This window comes from Somniosus microcephalus, chromosome 25, assembly GCF_052327205.1.
Source record: "Somniosus microcephalus isolate GS21.2 chromosome 25, FLI_Smic_1.0, whole genome shotgun sequence".
Classification (NCBI taxonomy): domain Eukaryota; kingdom Metazoa; phylum Chordata; class Chondrichthyes; order Squaliformes; family Somniosidae; genus Somniosus; species Somniosus microcephalus.
Genome location: NC_141011.1, coordinates 45832446 through 45848817, shown reverse-complemented (window position 1 = coordinate 45848817; position 16372 = coordinate 45832446). Strand labels below are relative to the sequence as shown.

General features: G+C 46.2%; 1 protein-coding gene across 11 annotated transcripts in view; it reads left to right on the top strand.

Annotated features, from left to right (window-relative positions):
* agrn (agrin) overlaps positions 1 to 16372 on the top strand; it is a 540540-nt gene that overhangs the window by 433946 nt on the left and 90222 nt on the right. For all 11 annotated transcript variants that reach the window (XM_085967315.1, XM_085967316.1, XM_085967311.1 and 8 more), the window contains 2 exons: positions 474 to 674; positions 11805 to 11950. In XM_085967315.1, the coding sequence (XP_085823441.1) occupies positions 474 to 674; positions 11805 to 11950 (347 nt within the window). The remainder of the gene's footprint in view (positions 1 to 473; positions 675 to 11804; positions 11951 to 16372) is intronic.

Here is a 16372-nt window from a genome sequence, read left to right as displayed (position 1 = left end):
GGTCAATAGCATAGATGCATTTAAGGGGAAGCTAGATAAGCACATGAGGGAGAAAGGAACAGAAGGATATGTTAATAGGGTGAGATGAAGAGGGGTGGGAGGAGGTTCGTGTGGAGCATAAACCGGCTTGGCCAAATGGCCTGTTTCTGTGCTGTAAATTCTATGTAATTTAATTCTGTGGCTGGAAGAGACAAAACAATCTCCTGCAGAAGTAGGCAGGTCATTTGGTAGATTGTACAGCATCACTCTTAGAATGTCACAATTTCTTTAACAATGGATCCAGTGCGGCCTTCTAACTTGTTCAACTTCGAAAATTTGAAATGATTCATTCGCAGCCCCCTGTTGCTTGTTGAAACTCCTTGTTACAGTGCAGTAAAGTCTCTTGGGGCGATGCAGAAAAACCACTCAGCGTTGTCTTATTCCCACTTTTTCCTGATGCTGCTTGCTCACCTTCCCGCTCTTCCATTTCTCAGAGCAATGCGGCTCCACCATCTGTTTGTTTGGAGCGAAGTGCGTCGACGACCAGTGCGTATGCCCTCGGTGTGAGAACCAACACATCTCGTCTGTCTGTGGTAATGATGGTGTCACATACATGCACCTCTGTGACCTGCAATCTGCCTCCTGTCAGCAGAAAAAGAAAATTGAGGTGGCGGAGGAGGGTCCTTGTGATGATGGTATGTACTGTATGTGAACTTGTTTTTGCATATTTGGATGGCGAAGAGTACCGCACAACCTGGGTAGTTGCATAGTAGAGATCTGAACAAGTTATGAAGGTCGGTTCATGAATGGAATGAGTTTGGTACTCCGTCCACCTCCCACCCACCACTAGGAAAACAGAATGCATGGAACAAGATGGGCTATTTGTCCCATCAAGCCCGTTCCTTCCACAGCCCGTGTACAATCTGGACTGTGCTTCACCTGCTCAACCTCCAGAGGGGCCGGTTGAGAGGCTGTAAATGCTTCCTGCTCCCCCAAAGTCAAATGAGTAAAATTCCATCCTCGCATTTCCACTATTTCTAATCTGCCCAGCTTGCCTCCATAGACAACCCGTTACCCAGCCCCCGCAACACGGGAAACTCGCAGAGATCAACGTATAGTTGAGGGAGACCATTTGGCCGATCAAGCTCATCCTCTCATTACAGCATCATGCTTGACTCCAGAGATTTTGCCTGCACTGCCCAGCCCAACATACCACTCCAGATATTAATCCACTTTTTCTGAAGATGTGCTTCATGATACCTGCCCTGAACTTGCCTTTTACCCGTTTATACCCGTGTCCTCTTGTGCTGCAGCTGTGAGGTAACTTGAAATAGTGCTCAGCAATAATCTTTTTCTATTTCGCTTAGTCTGTTGTATATCGCTGTGAGGTATCCTCTCATTTTCTTAATTCAAGGTTGAAGAGTTCATGCTTTACTAACGAAAGGTGATCAACCTGAAACGTTAACTGTTTCTCTCTCCACAGATGTTGCCTGACCCGCTGAGTATTTCCAGCATATTCGGTTTATGTTTCTTGTCTTTCTAGCCCTTTCTAACATTATCTGGATACTGTTTGAAAATAAAACTGTTATTATAATGAGGATTGTTGAGGCACCGTCAGTGCTTCGAACACCCCCATTGTTGTCTCATGTTATCTTCCTTTCTCTCTGCCTTCCCCTGCTCTGCCAATGCAGCTGATGACCCTACTGAGAAAGCTAATGCTGGAGATGAAGTATTGAATTTATGAGACTGTTTTTGTCCAGAATAGTCCCCTTTTTATAATTTGAGTCCCAGGGTGCGAGTGTTTTGTTTCATGACGCTGGACAAAGACAGATGGGGAGGGGCGGTGAAGGGGTGGAAAAAAAAACCATGGTGCGTCCTGGCTACTGAGCGGAAAGAATGGTTCTCTTGCCATTCCATACTGGAAGTCTGACAGGATCCAAGATTTATGGGAACGCCTGTTGTATGAGCATGGTGGTGATGTCCCTTGAACAGTATGTTACATAGAAACATAGAAGATAGCAGCAGGAGTAGGCCATTCGGCCCTTCGAGCCTGCTCCGCCATTCAATGAGATCATGGCTGATCATCCAATTTCAGTACCCTGTCCCTGCCTTCTCCCCATATCCTTTGATCCCTTTAGCCTTAAGAAATATATCCAACTCTTTTTTGATTATATTTAATGAACTGGCCTCCACCGCCCTCTGTGGCAGAGAATTCCACAGGTTCACCACTCTCTGGGTGAAGAAATTCCTCCTCATTTCAGTCCTAAATGGCTTACCCCTTATCCTTAGACTATGACCCCTGGTTCTGGACTCCCCGGCCATCATAAACATCCTTCCTGCATCTAGTCTGTCCAGGCCTGACAGAATTTTATAGGTTTCGATGAGATCCCCTCTCAATCTTCTAAACTCCAGTGAGTATAAGCCCAATCGACACAATCTCTCCTCATACGTCATTCCTGCCATCCCAGGTATCAGCCTGGTGAATCTTCGCTGCACTCCTTCCATGGCAAGAACGTCCTTCCTCAGGTAAGGCGACCAAAACTGCACACAATACTCAAGGTGCGGTCTCACCAAGGCCCTGTACAACTGTAGCAAGACATCCTTGTTCCTGTACTCGAACCCTCTTGCTACGAAGGCCAACATACCATTTGCCGCCTTCACCGCCTGCTGCAGCTGCATGCTTACTTTCAGCGACTGGTGCACAAGAACACCCAGGTCTCTTTGCACTTCCCCTTCTCCCACTCTATTGCCATTCAAATAATAATCTGCCTTCCTGTTTTTGCCACCAAAGTGGATAACCTCACATTTATCCACGTTATATTGCATTTGCCATGTTTCTGCCCAATCACCCAATCTGTCCAAATCGTATTGGAGTTTCACAATATCCTCCTCACAGCTTACCCTCCCACCCAGCTTTGTGTCATCTGCAAATTTGGAGATATTACATCCAATTCCCTCGTCCAGATCATTAATATATATTGTGAACAGCTGGGGTCCTAGGACCGATCCTTGCGGTACCCCACTAGTCACTGCCTGCCACTTGGAAAACGACCCGTTTATTCCAACTCATTGCTTTCTGTCCACCAACCAGTTCTCTATCCAAGTCAATACCTTGCCCCCAATCCCATGTGCCTTAATTTTGCACGCTAATCTCTTATGTGGGACCTTATCGAAAGCCTTCTGAAAGTCCAAATACACCACATCCACTGGTTCTCCCTTATCTATTTTACCAGTTACATCCTCAAAAAACTGGAGCGCTTAGTGCTTGAATTGGTTTTACTAAGAAATGGCCATCCAATCTTCATTGCAGCTGTTGCTAACCATTATTTTAAATTTACACATGTGGCTCGTCCATTGACTGCACCTAAAGCAGCAAAAAAAGCAGCCCCCTAGAATACGTCTGAATGTCATTTCATAAAGCGACGGAGAACCAGTACTTGCCAGGTGCCGTGTCCTTGACCGTGTGATAGACTCACCAGTCCACTGAAGCCAAGTTCCAGGCAGTGGGCATTATTGCTGGAATTATTAAGGCAGCTTTATTGGTCTTTCACACGCTGCCAAAAGTACTCATTGAACCAGCTACCCATCACAGAAGGAGGTTGGTTGCTGCAGCTGACCAAACCTACGTCCGTACAAAATTATTCTTCCACCCCCGCCAACCCCCCTCACCCGCCCCCACCAGTAAAAGTGGGAAATTGTCACGGGTGGGGAGGGTCAGAAGTGCTAAAAATGTTCCTTTAAGCTACCCACAAAATGAAACTTTGCGCTTTGTTTTCTGTCACATGTGATGTCAGACTAGCTGCATAGGAATTGAAAGGTTGGGTGGAATTTAACGGCCTTCCCAATTGGCGCTGTGTGGCAGGATCCTTGCCCCCGTGACACTTTCCCAATCTTTTCCCTACAGTACTTTCTGGTGGGGGGCAGTTCCCTGCACCCTCACCCCCAGCTGGTTTGGAAGAGAGTCTGTCAATGTTCTCTTTAAGCTGCGCAGTCGCGCAGCAATCTGCAGGTCCCGCGCAGCCGGCTCAACGGCGCTGTAATGGCAAAAATCCACGCATGCGCTGTAATTTGAATGGGCCGCGCACGCAAAACAAAAAAATTAAGAAGGAACATTGGGGTCTGTCATTCTCTTTTCCAACCAGCACAATATTGAGTCCTGTGCTAAGATGCCCAGGGCTGCCAGTGTAGACAAAGGCAATGTTTGGAGATATTTAAAGAGATTTATTGCAGTTCAAGTGGAAACTTGTTCACAGTGAGTTTCTGCCCAGGGACGAATGGACAAAGTGCAGGAAGTCAGGCATGTAGAACGCTGATCACCTGGTGCACTGCACTCACAGATAGATAACCTGGTGCATTTCAAATTTCCTAGTTCACTGCCCTTGTCATGTTGTATAATCTCCTCTGACTTCCAAGGCTCAGGAAACAATAAGCAAGTCTGTGATTTACTTAGTGCTGTGAGATTCTTAACCTTGGCATACGAGCAGGAACAGCCTAGTCACTCCTTATCTAAATGAACAGGAGGAATGCTACATAGACTAATGACACACTGGCTTCACAAACCTCTTCCATTTTAAGTACAAAACAAAATTGTAGCAGGAGTAGGGAGAAAACCATTTACAACCAGAAAGATTCAATTTGACCAGAAATGTGATCTTTTGATCTTTGCTTGTGTGGGGAATCGGAGGGCGGGTTGAAACTTTGATGGTACACTCTTGCTTTATGCCTGTTCCTGATTATTGTGTGGGAAATACAGGATTACTCCAAAATGTCTAATGTCGTTTAGTGGAAACGGTGAGCTATTTGATACCTAGAGATCAATATGGCATTGATTCTTCTGGTGTAGAAAGACATACAAGTGTTTACACCAGAAAGACCTGTGCATGTTAAATAAAGGCTTGTTGTGGAGGATTGTATAATGACTAATCTATAAACAGGATGCAAAGATTGAGTGTGGCTTTAGAAAACGACTCTCTAATTCTAAACCTAGTTCGATGCCTGGTGGTGAAATTAATCTCTTGGCTACGGTGAGGGCCTCTCAATGATTCATCGTCTGTGTTAACTTACTTTTGCCTGAGCGCTTCAAAAGGGACGGGCTGGGCGGTGGAAAGAATTGAAATTGAGGACATGAAGGGATCAGGGAGTGAGGATTTTGAAGTTGATCATTATTATGTCCGTATATAATTGAGACACGGACAGCAGGAGTTGATTTAAACAAGTCTTTACTGAATGGAGTCAATCGGGAAACTGAAACTACAGAGGCTTGCTAGCGCCTTTTATACAGGGTTGGTCACTGCCGGTACTGCAGTCTGAGACCAGTTATTCCCTTAAAGGTACATACACAACAATTCCTCCCCTTTTAGATAAACAGTACATAACATTCATTTAACAACTAAATGATAACTAATTACAATCACAATTACGGTTGCTAGATACATTGGTTGAGGTTAAGCAATTATAAGTTCAGTCTTTGAGGAGGCTTCCTGATTCTGTCTGGATAACGCCTCTTTGGAGTGTCAGGTTCTTCTGGCAAGGTTGAGTCTGGATCGATGTCGTTGTTTGGTTCATCTGCTTCCAATATCACCGATTCTGCGGTAGCTGCAATTGGTACATCGATTTCATTGCCAGGTGTATCAGATCGTGGTGTGGAGTTGACGTTTTCCAGTGACTCTAGAATCTGGTCAGCATGGCGTCTTACAATGCTCTCTCCAACGTCCACGGTATACATGAGAGGTCCTTGCCGTGTACAAATCATTCCTGGCTACCATTTCTCAGTGCGGTAGTCCCGGGCCAAAACTGGTTGACCTATCTTAAAACTCCTGGTCGGCCTTTCATTCATATTCTGAAACTGCCTGTTCTCCACATCTCTTCGGACGTTTGGCTTAACCAAATCCAAGCGGCATCGTAGTCTTCGATTGAAGAACATCATGGCTGGAGTTTGGTTGGTAACCGCATGTGTCGCATTCCGGTAGGCAAACAAGAAGTTGTCCACCTTGTGTTGTAGGGGTATATCTTCATTACACATTGCCTTGATAGCCTTCTTGAATGTTTGAACAAACCTCTCGGCCAATCCATTAGTGGCTGGATGATATGGGGCAGATGTGTAATGCTTAACACCATTGTTCTTTAAGAACCTTCGGAACTCTTCAGACACAAACTGTGGTCCATTGTCAGAGCAAATCTGTTCAGGCAGCCCATTCCTGGCGAATATGGTTTGTAAAACTCTGATAGTTTTTTCTGTGGTGGTTGAGGACATTTTTATTACCTCTGGCCACTTTGAATGTGCATCCACCGCAATTAAAAACATCGAGTCCATGAAGGGACCAGCAAAATCAATGTGCACCCTTTGCCATGGAGATGAGGGCCACTCCCATGGATGTAGAGGAGCTTGTGGTGGGGCGTTTTGGACCTTCTGGCATCCTGTACAGCTCTTGGTCATCTCTTCGATTTCTCTATCGATTCCCGGCCACCACACAAACGCTCTGGCTAAGTTCTTCATTTTTACCCCTCCCAGATGACCATCATGAAGCTCATTGAGCACTCTATCCTGCAATTTGGGTGGAATTACTACTCTGGATCCACACATCAAGGTTCCTCTGCACACTGACAGCTGTTCTCTTCTCGGCGAGAATGCTGGCAGCAGTGGTTCGCCATGTGCTGGCCATCCCTTCACCGTTAAATCATAGACCCGGGATAGTGTCGGGTCATTCCGTGTTTCCTTTTCTATGTTTGCATTCGTCACAGGGAGACATTCGACTATGGTCGAGTGGAATATCGCCATTGGATCCACTGCAAGGTCTTCTTCCACCGTCGGCAACGGTAGGCGCGACAATCCATCAGCATTCCCATGCTGTTTAGTTCCTTTGTACTCGATGTCATATTGGTGTGCCCCTAGGAAAAGGGACCACCTCTGCAGCCGTTGCGCTGTCATTATCGGTACGCCCTTCTGAGGGTTGAAAATGGAGACAAGAGGTTGATGATCAGTTAGTAGAGGAAATTTTTGACCATGCAGGTAGTGATTGAACTTCTTCACCCCCCACACTAGGGTGAGGGCCTCTCTGTCAATCTGGGCGTAGTTACACTCGGCAGAAGTTAACGAGCGTGACGCAAAAGCTATCGGCCTCTCTAAACCATCAAGGAATTTATGTGACAGTACCGCCCCAATGCCGTAGGGAGACGCATCACACGCCAGTCTGATCGGCAGTGCTGGGTTGTAGTGAGCCAATACTTCTCTTGAAGTGATTAAGTCCTTACTCTTCTGAAAGGCCCGCTTACAGTCATTGCTCCATTTCCATGCTACTCCCGTTCGTAGTAGGGCGTTCAGTGGGTGCAGAATTGTGGACAAATTCGGTAAAAACTTATGGTAGTAATTCACCAATCCGAGGAATGACCTCAGTTGCGACACATTTTCAGGCGCTGGGGCCTTAACAACCGCTTCAATTTTGTCAGGGGACTTATGTAACCCCTCTTCATCAATCACGTGGCCACAATACGATATCTGTTTCTTAAAAAACTCGCACTTGGGGCGGTTGGCTCATAGCCCATGTTCCCGTAGTCTAGTGAGCACCTGTTCTAGGTTGTTAAGGTGTTCACTGTCATCTTCACCTGTCACAAGGATGTCGTCCAAGTAACACTGAGTCCCCGGAATCCCTTGCAGGACTTGTTCCATCGCTCTTTGCCATATCGCCGGAGCTGATGCTACTCCGAATACCAATCGATGATACTGGTAAAGACCTTTGTGAGTGTTTATCGTGAGATACTTCCTAGAGGATTCTTCAACCTCCATCTGCAAATATGCTTGTGCTAGGTCAATTTTTGTAAAACGCTTCCCTCCAGATAGTGAGGCGAAGATGTCTTCTATCCTTGGAAGAGGATATTGTACTATGTGAAGGACTGGGTTCACCGTCACCTTGAAGTCCCCACAGATGCGAACCTTCCTTGGCTCCTCAGACTTATTGCTTAACGTTTTCTTCATGACAGGAATGATGGGTGTCGTCCACTCGCTCCAGTCGACCTTAGACAACACGCCTGCCTTCTCCAGATTCTCCAGCTCTGCCTCGATGGCTGGGCGAATTGCATATGGTACCGGTCTTGCTTTGAAAAACTTGGGATTTGCATTCTCTTCTATTTTTATCGAGGCGGTTACGCCTTTAAGAGTGCCCAGTTCTTGTTGAAATACCTCTTTGGCGTTAGCTAAGATTGTTGACAATCGTCCAGGAGTGACGTCTTCATCTTTTTTACCATCCACTGTCACTGCATGAATGGAGTGCCAATCTAAGCTTATCTTCCTGATCCATTCACGTCCCAATAACGGTGGTCCACCATTTCGCAGTATGTAGAGATACAATTTCCGTATTTTCTTGCCGTTGTATTCGACAGGCACCCTTATTTTTCCTCTGGGGTATACTTTTTGCCCCGTATACGTCGTCAAGACGATGGATGTCTCTCTCAAGGGTATGTGTGAGAATAGCCGCTCGTAGTCTCGTCGATTCATGGCGGTTAGCGCTGATCCTGTATCCAATTCCATTTTAACTTGGGACCCTGCTATCGTGAGGGTGACCCAAATGGTTCGGTGATCCTCTTTTGCAATTACATTGTGAAGTTTGAGACAGCTTAGTCTCTTGTTCCCGGATTCACTATCGCTCATCTGGTCTTCGGAACTACTGTCCGTCATCTTTTGTACTTTCTTGTACGGTTCCTTAGTAGCCTTTTTGTTGTCGCTGGTCTTCTTCCCAGACCTGCAAACTCGTGCAATGTGTCCCATCTTTCCGCATTGCCTGCATATTTTGTCCTTGGACCAGCAGTCCTTCTGGTCATGGTTAGTTCTGCCGCAGCAATAACATTTTGCAATTCCCCGTGTCATTTCGTGGGTGCCGTATTCCTGTGGCTTTTGTTGTATTTCCGTAGCTCCCCTGGCTGCTGCTTCGTACGATACTGCCACGCTGAAAGCCTTATCTAGCGTCAGCTCTTTCTCTGAGAGTAACTTCTTCTGTGTTCCTTCACTCAGGAGTCCACAGACAAATTTGTCCCGTAGGGTATCTGCCAGTCCTGCTCCGAACTGGCAGTGCTTTGATAGCTTGCGTAGTTCCGTAAGGTACTCAGCATTGCTCTCATCTTTATGCTGAGTTCTCCTGTGGAATTTAAATCTTTCTGCTATCAGCAGCGGTGCAGGGTTTAGGTGTTCCTGTAGGACAGCAACAATTTCGTTAAAACTCTTCGCCTTCGGTTTGGCTGGAGTAATCAGGTCCCGCAATAGGCCGTACGTTCTAGCGCCCATTAAGTTTAGCAATACCGATGCCTTTTTCTCATCGGCTATTTCGTTTGCCTCGCAATATACCTCGACTCTTTCCACATACGTGGTCCAGTCCTCTATTGTATTATCAAAGGCAGTGATACAGCCAGTCTTCGGCATCTTGAAAATCTAAAATGGCGCCTCCCGTGCTTTGCCTTCTTCCCCGATTTAACGAAATGGCGCCTCCCGCGCTTTGCCTTCTTCCCCGCTGATTAAGATGGCGCCTCCCGCGCTTTGCCTTCTTCCCCGCTGTTGCTAGCGCTGCTTTCCGCGGTTTCCGTTGCAACCTGCAGCTCCTCGCGGTTTCCTGCGCGTTTAATATTTCTTTTTTTATTATTTTCCCGTCGTGGAACAACCCTGTGGGACTCTTGCCTCCCTCTTCTCGGGTCCGTACGCTGCCCGGCTTCGTAGCACCGACCGCGCCCTGTGTGCTCCACCCTCTCTCTCCTCTTCCCGACAACGCTGCTCGGCCCCGTTGCAAGCCACCCGCTCGAGTTCACGACCGCTGCAGCCCAGGAAGGATCAGTGTACTACCTGCCACCAGCCCGATTAGCTGAAGCACCGTCGACAGGAACCAGGCCCCGCTCTCGACAGCTTCTCCAGCAATCTTCAACTCCGCTGACTCAGGGGCGGATGCCCACGGTCGACGTCCGTTTCTACTGCTTCTTTCTTCCTTCTGGCCTCGACCTCTGCTCACTTCGCTTCAGGAATGGATCCCAGGAGGTGGTGCAGACTGTAGGTAAGTTCGTATCTGCTCATTGCCAATATTATGTCCGTGTATAATTGAGACACGGACAGCAGGAGTTGATTTAAACAAGCCTTTACTGAATGGAGTCAATCGGGAAACTGAAACTACAGAGGCTTGCTAGCGCCTTTTATACAGGGGTGGTCACTGCCGGTACTGCAGTCTGAGACCAGTTATTCCCTTAAAGGTACATACACAACAATCATGGTCTGTATCACTCAGTACCACAACAGAAGGTGCAGTTACACACTGTTCCATGGAGATACGGTAGCACAGTGGTGATGTTACTGGACTCGTAATCCAGAGGCCTCGACTAATGATCCAGAGACTTGAGTTCAAAATCCCACCACAGCAGCTAGGGAATTTAAATTCAATTAAATAAATCTGGAATTAAAAAGCTAGTACAGGAAACTTTGTGCTATCCGGCACCCATGGGACCGAGCTACTGCCGTTTTTTTAAAAGCTCCGGATAGACCAGCGTCAATGTTATCAGATAGGAGCTTTTCATCGCAGTATCTGACCACAAACACTGTTGCTCAGCAACAGCTTGTAAACACTCGGCCCAGTAGCTTGGAAGCATCTCTGAAGCTGTTGCTAAGTGACAAAGATGCTTTCCAGAGCCTGCCTGTGAAAAGCAGAAAAAAAACCTAACCAAAACGGCTGCTGATTTCTGCCATTAGATCAAAGTTGCCGGACATTCAACTTCCGGATAGCACAAAGTTTCCTGTATCAGTAATGGTGACCATGAAACTATTGGATTGTCATAAAAACCCATCTGGTTCACTAGTGTCCTTTAGGGAAGGAAATCTGCCGTCCTTACCCAGTCTGGCCTATACGTGACTCCTGAGACCCACAGCAATGTAGTTGACTCTTAACTGCCCTCTGAAATGACCTAGCGAGCCACTCAGTTGTACCAAACCGCTACAAAAAACAATAATAAGATGGACTGCAGCGGTTCAAGAAGGCGGCTCACCACTACCTTCTCGAGCAATTAGGGATGAGCCCATAGCCCAGAAATTAATTATTTTTTAAAAGTATTTTGTTTACTTTCTGTTTGACAGTTCATTTTAGCAAACATATAAATGAGAATATTTGTCACATTCACATTAAACTTGTCATATAACACTGTTAAATGTGATACTCCATGAATTCAAAACATACTTCAGAATGCGTTCTCCAAACGCACATTCATGTTCAATAAAATCTTGACTTCAGTGACAGTCGACTCTCCATTGAGCCTATACTAGGACACTAAGCCAGGCAAATCTTCTTCCACTTTAGTGAAACTTTACTTCTATTACTTCCCTCTCCTTTCCCTCTATACCTTTGTTTTTGCATTTCTAAGCAAATGAATAAAAGTTTTCCACATCCTTCTTCATGAAAAGGGATAGGCTTCATTTCCAGTCAGGACAGCAGTGTTCTGAACCCTGGCTTCGGCTTTATGTTGACCGTTGACTTTTGTTCTTTGTGAAGATGAAAGAGGTGCTGCCCCCCCCCCCCCACCCCGCCCCACTCAGGCCTGAGTTAAAATTGCAGTCGGGTCCCGATGACATGCCTATGTAAAAGAAGGACCCCGCCGGCTTCGGGCGGACATCCTTACTGCCTGCTGAGGAAAGCAGGTTAAAATCTCGGACGGCGGAGAATCCTGGCGGCTCAAGGGCGGGGCGCTTTAACTGCCCGATCTCCCGGTTTCTGCCAGGCAGGTAGGGTTATAATTGGCTCCTTAGCGTCTCTTTCTGAACCAATAATCGTGTCACAGTGGTGTTTGTGCTTGTCTTTTTGCTCTGACAGAATGTGGTTCTGGAGGATCTGGATCAGGTGAGGACAATGAATGCGAACAGGAACGGTGCAGGAAGTATGGAGGAATGTGGGACGAGGACACAGAAGATGACCGATGTGTTTGTGAATTCTTCTGTCGCAACGTCCCTCGGAATCCTGTGAGTAATGACTATCCTGGTTTTCGTTACCGCCGCAGACAGCTCTGTAAATTAAGATGAAGCCTCGTAATAATGTCATGAAAAGTGATTCCTTTATCCCTGTACTTGTTTTTGCAACCAAATGCAATCTGATGATTGATGATAAGCCATCCTACTGTTCCTGTACTTATAAATTGCAGATGCTGCCACTCAGGTAACCCTTCAGGCTACTTTAGTATAGAAATCGAGTTTTTAATTTGAAATTTGTATTTTAATATCTTCCCAATTCTATTGAAATGCACCTTTCTGGAAAGGAAGAATTATGTTATTGTAAAATGAGTGTGTCCCGTTTTGGGCTGTATCGATTATAAACTTTTCATCATGGGTGGGACTAAGAGCAGAGCAAATTTCAAGCCCAGTTACCTGACTACCCATTTCATTCTTCTCAATAAGTGCAATAAAGAATTCAGGAGAAACCTCTTTCCCCAGAGAGTGGTTAGAATGTGGAACTCGCTACCACAGGGACTAGTTGAGGCGAATAGCATAGACGCATTTAAGGGAAAACTAGACAAACACACGAGGGCCTGTTTCTCTGCTGTACGTTCTATGCAGTAATTGAGACACTAGTCAATCTCAGTGACTCACAATTGGCCTGGATGTTCTTCCTCTTTTGGACTGAATCTTGCAGTGACCAGAGAGATTAATGAGGGATACCAGCAGTGATGTTACTATTATTTATTAGAACTCGCATTGATTTTTCTTTCCCCCAATAACCATACTGTTGTATCCGTGTGTTAATGGAGACACGGAATGCAGGAGTTGGTTTCACAGGTGTTTACTGAACAAAGTCTGGAGGTGAACTAACAGATACAAGACACTATACAGGCTTATATAGCCCGAGTGGCCATTACCGGCATTACAGTACACAGGGGCTCTTAAAGGCACATACACCACAATTCCTCCCCTTTTAGACAACCAGTACATAACATTTTAAGTAATCATTAATTAACATGTTACAAGAACAATAATCTACACATTTGCTGCAGTTAATCAATTATAAGTCAGTCTCTCTGGAGGCTTCCTGACTCGGTCTGGATAACGCCTCGGTGGTGTAGTAGTTTTTGGTGGTGTAGTAGGTTCTTTTGGCAAGGTCGATTCGGCTTGAATGCCAGTGTCGGGTTCATCTGGTTCCAGTATCACCGGATCGGAGGTAGATACTATGGGTATCTCTGCTTCATCATTAGGCGTATAGAGTTGTGGTGTAGGTTGTCCCTTTTCGGATGACTCTATGATCTGGTCAGCATGGCGCCTTATTATGCTTTCTCCAATGTCCACGGTATACATCAGCGGTCCTAGTCGTGTGCAAATAGTTCCAGGCTGCCATTTCTCGGTACGGTAGTCCCGGGCCAAAACTTGTTGACCTATCTGGAAGGTTCTAGTTGGCCTTTCATTCATGCCTTGAAATTGCCGGTTCTCCACGTCCCTTCTGATGTTTGGCTTGATCAAATCCAGCCGGCATCTTAGGCTTCGATTGAAGAACATCATGGCGGGAGTTTGGTTTGTAACCACATGTGTTGCATTCCTGTATGCAAACAAGAAGTTATCTACCTTATGCTGTAGATTTATGTCTTCATTACCCATGGCCTTTATGGCCTTCTTGAAGGTCTGGACAAACCTTTCAGCCAATCCATTGGTGGCGGGATGGTATGGGGCGGACGTGTAGTGCTTAACCCCATTGTTTTTTAAGAACTTCCTGAATTCTTCGGACACAAATTGCGGTCCATTATCAGAACAGATCTGTTCAGGCAGCCCATTCCTGGCAAATATGGTCCTTAATACTGTGATGGTTTTTTCCGTGGCGGTGGAGGACATCTTTATTACCTCCGGCCACTTGGAGTGTGCATCAACCGCGATTAAGAACATTGAGTCCATAAATGGACCAGCAAAGTCGATGTGTACCCTTTGCCATGGAGATGAGGGCCACTCCCATGGATGTAGAGGGGCTTGTGGTGGGGCGTTTTGGACCTTCTGGCATCCTAGGCAGCTCTTGGTCATTTCTTCGATGTCTCCATCGATACCTGGCCACCACACAAACGCTCTGGCTAGGTTCTTCATTTTCACTCCACCCAGATGCCCCTCGTGAAGCTCCTTTAGCACTTTATCCTGGAGTTTGGGTGGAATCACCACTCTGGATCCACACATCAAGGTTCCTCGGCACACTGACAGCTGTTCTCTTCTTTGCGAGAATGCTGGCAACAGTGGTTCACCATGTGTTGGCCATCCCTTCACCGTTAAATCGTAGACTCGTGAGAGAGTCGGGTCATTTCTCGTTTCCTTTTCAATGGCAGAATTTGTTACTGGTAGACATTCCACTATGGTTGAGTGGAACATCTCCACTGGGTCCACTGCAGGTGCCTCTTCTACCGTTGGCAACGGTAGGCGCGATAAACCATCAGCATTCCCATGCTGTTTTGATCCTTTGTATTCTATGTCATATTGGTGTGCACCTAGGAAAAGGGACCACCTCTGTAGCCTTTGCGCTGTCATAATGGGAACACCCTTTTTAGGGTTGAATATGGAGACGAGGGGTTGATGGTCAGTCAACAAGGTAAATTTTTGTCCGTGTAGGTAATGGTTGAATTTCTTCACTCCCCATACCAGGCTGAGTGCTTCCCTGTCGATCTGGGCATAGTTACGCTCAGCTGAGTTCAATGAGCGTGACGCAAAAGCTATCGGCCGCTCCGAGCCATCAGGGAATCTATGCGATAATATCGCTCCTACGCCGTAAGGGGATGCATCGCACGCCAGTCTGATTGGCAGTGATGGGTTGTAATGAGCCAAAACTTCCTTGGACGTGATCAAGCCTTTGCATTTATGGAAGGCACGTTTACAGTCTTCGCTCCATTTCCAAATTACTCCCGTTTGTAGCAGTTCGTTAAGAGGGTGCAGAAGAGTTGACAAGTTCGGTAAAAATTTATGATAGTAATTTATCAATCCCAGGAACGACCTTAATTGTGAGACATTTTCAGGTGCTGGGGCTTTTATGACCTCTTCAATTTTTTCAGGTGACTTATGCAACCCTTCCTCATTAATTATGTGGCCACAATATGATATTTGTTTCTGGAAAAATTCGCACTTGGGGCGATTTGCTCGTAGGCCCCGTTCTTTCAGCCTAGTGAGCACCTGCTCCAAATTGGCAAGGTGCTCGTTGTCGTTTTCTCCTGTTAAAAGGATGTCGTCTAGGTAGCATTGAGTCCCCGGAATCCCTTGGAGGACTTGCTCCATAGCTCTTTGCCAGATAGCTGGAGCTGATGCTACTCCGAAAACCAGTCAATTGTACTGGTACAGGCCTTTGTGTGTATTTATCGTGAGATACTTTTTAGAGGCCTCTTCAACCTCCATCTGTAGATATGCCTGTGCCAAGTCAATTTTGGTGAAACGTTTCCCTCCGGATAGTGAGGCGAAAATACCTTCTATCCTCGGAAGAGGATACTGTACCGTGTGAAGGACTGGGTTTACAGTCACCTTGAAGTCCCCACAGATGCGAATTTTTCTCTGTTCTTCAGATTTATCATTATTCAACGTTTTCTTCATGACCGGGACGATGGGTGTTGCCCACTCGCTCCAATCTATCTTGGATAATACGCCTGCCTTTTCCAAATTCTCCAGCTCTGCCTCGACTGCTGGACGAATTGCGTATGGCACCGGCCTTGCCTTAAAAAACTTGGGAATTGCCGCATCTTCCACTTTTATTGAGGCGGTGACACCTTTCAAGGTTCCTAGTTCCTGTTGAAACACTTCCTTGGCGTTGACCAAGATGTCTTTTAATCATTCAGGTATGACGTCATCATCATTTTTTTTCTTACTGGTCACCGTCAGTGCCTGAATGGAGTGCCAGTCTAAACGTATCTTCCTGATCCATTCACGTCCCAACAGCGGTGGACCACCATCTTGCAGAACGTATAAATACAACTTCTGTATTTCCTTGCCGTTGTATACAACAGGCACCCTTATTTTCCCTTTGGGGTATACGTTCTGCCCCGTATATGTTTTCAAGATAATGGATGTGTCTTTCAAAGGTATATGCGGAAATAGCCGCTCGTAATCCCGTCGACTTATGACGGTCAGAGCCGATCCTGTATCTAGCTCCATTTTAACTGGGGACCCCGCTATCGTGAGGGTAACCCAAATGGTCTGGTAATCTTCTTTGGCAATTACATTATGTAATTTGAGACAGCTTAGTCTCTTGTTTCCAGAGTCGCTATCGCTCTTCTGGTCTTCGGAGCTACTGTCCGTCATCATTTGTACTTTTCCTTATTGATTTTTTTCCTGTCCGTGGATTTTTTGTTTCCAGATCGGCATACACGTGCAATGTGTCCAATCTTTCCGCATTGCCTGCATGCTTTGTCCTTGAACCAGCAGTCCCTCTGGTCATGGGTGGAT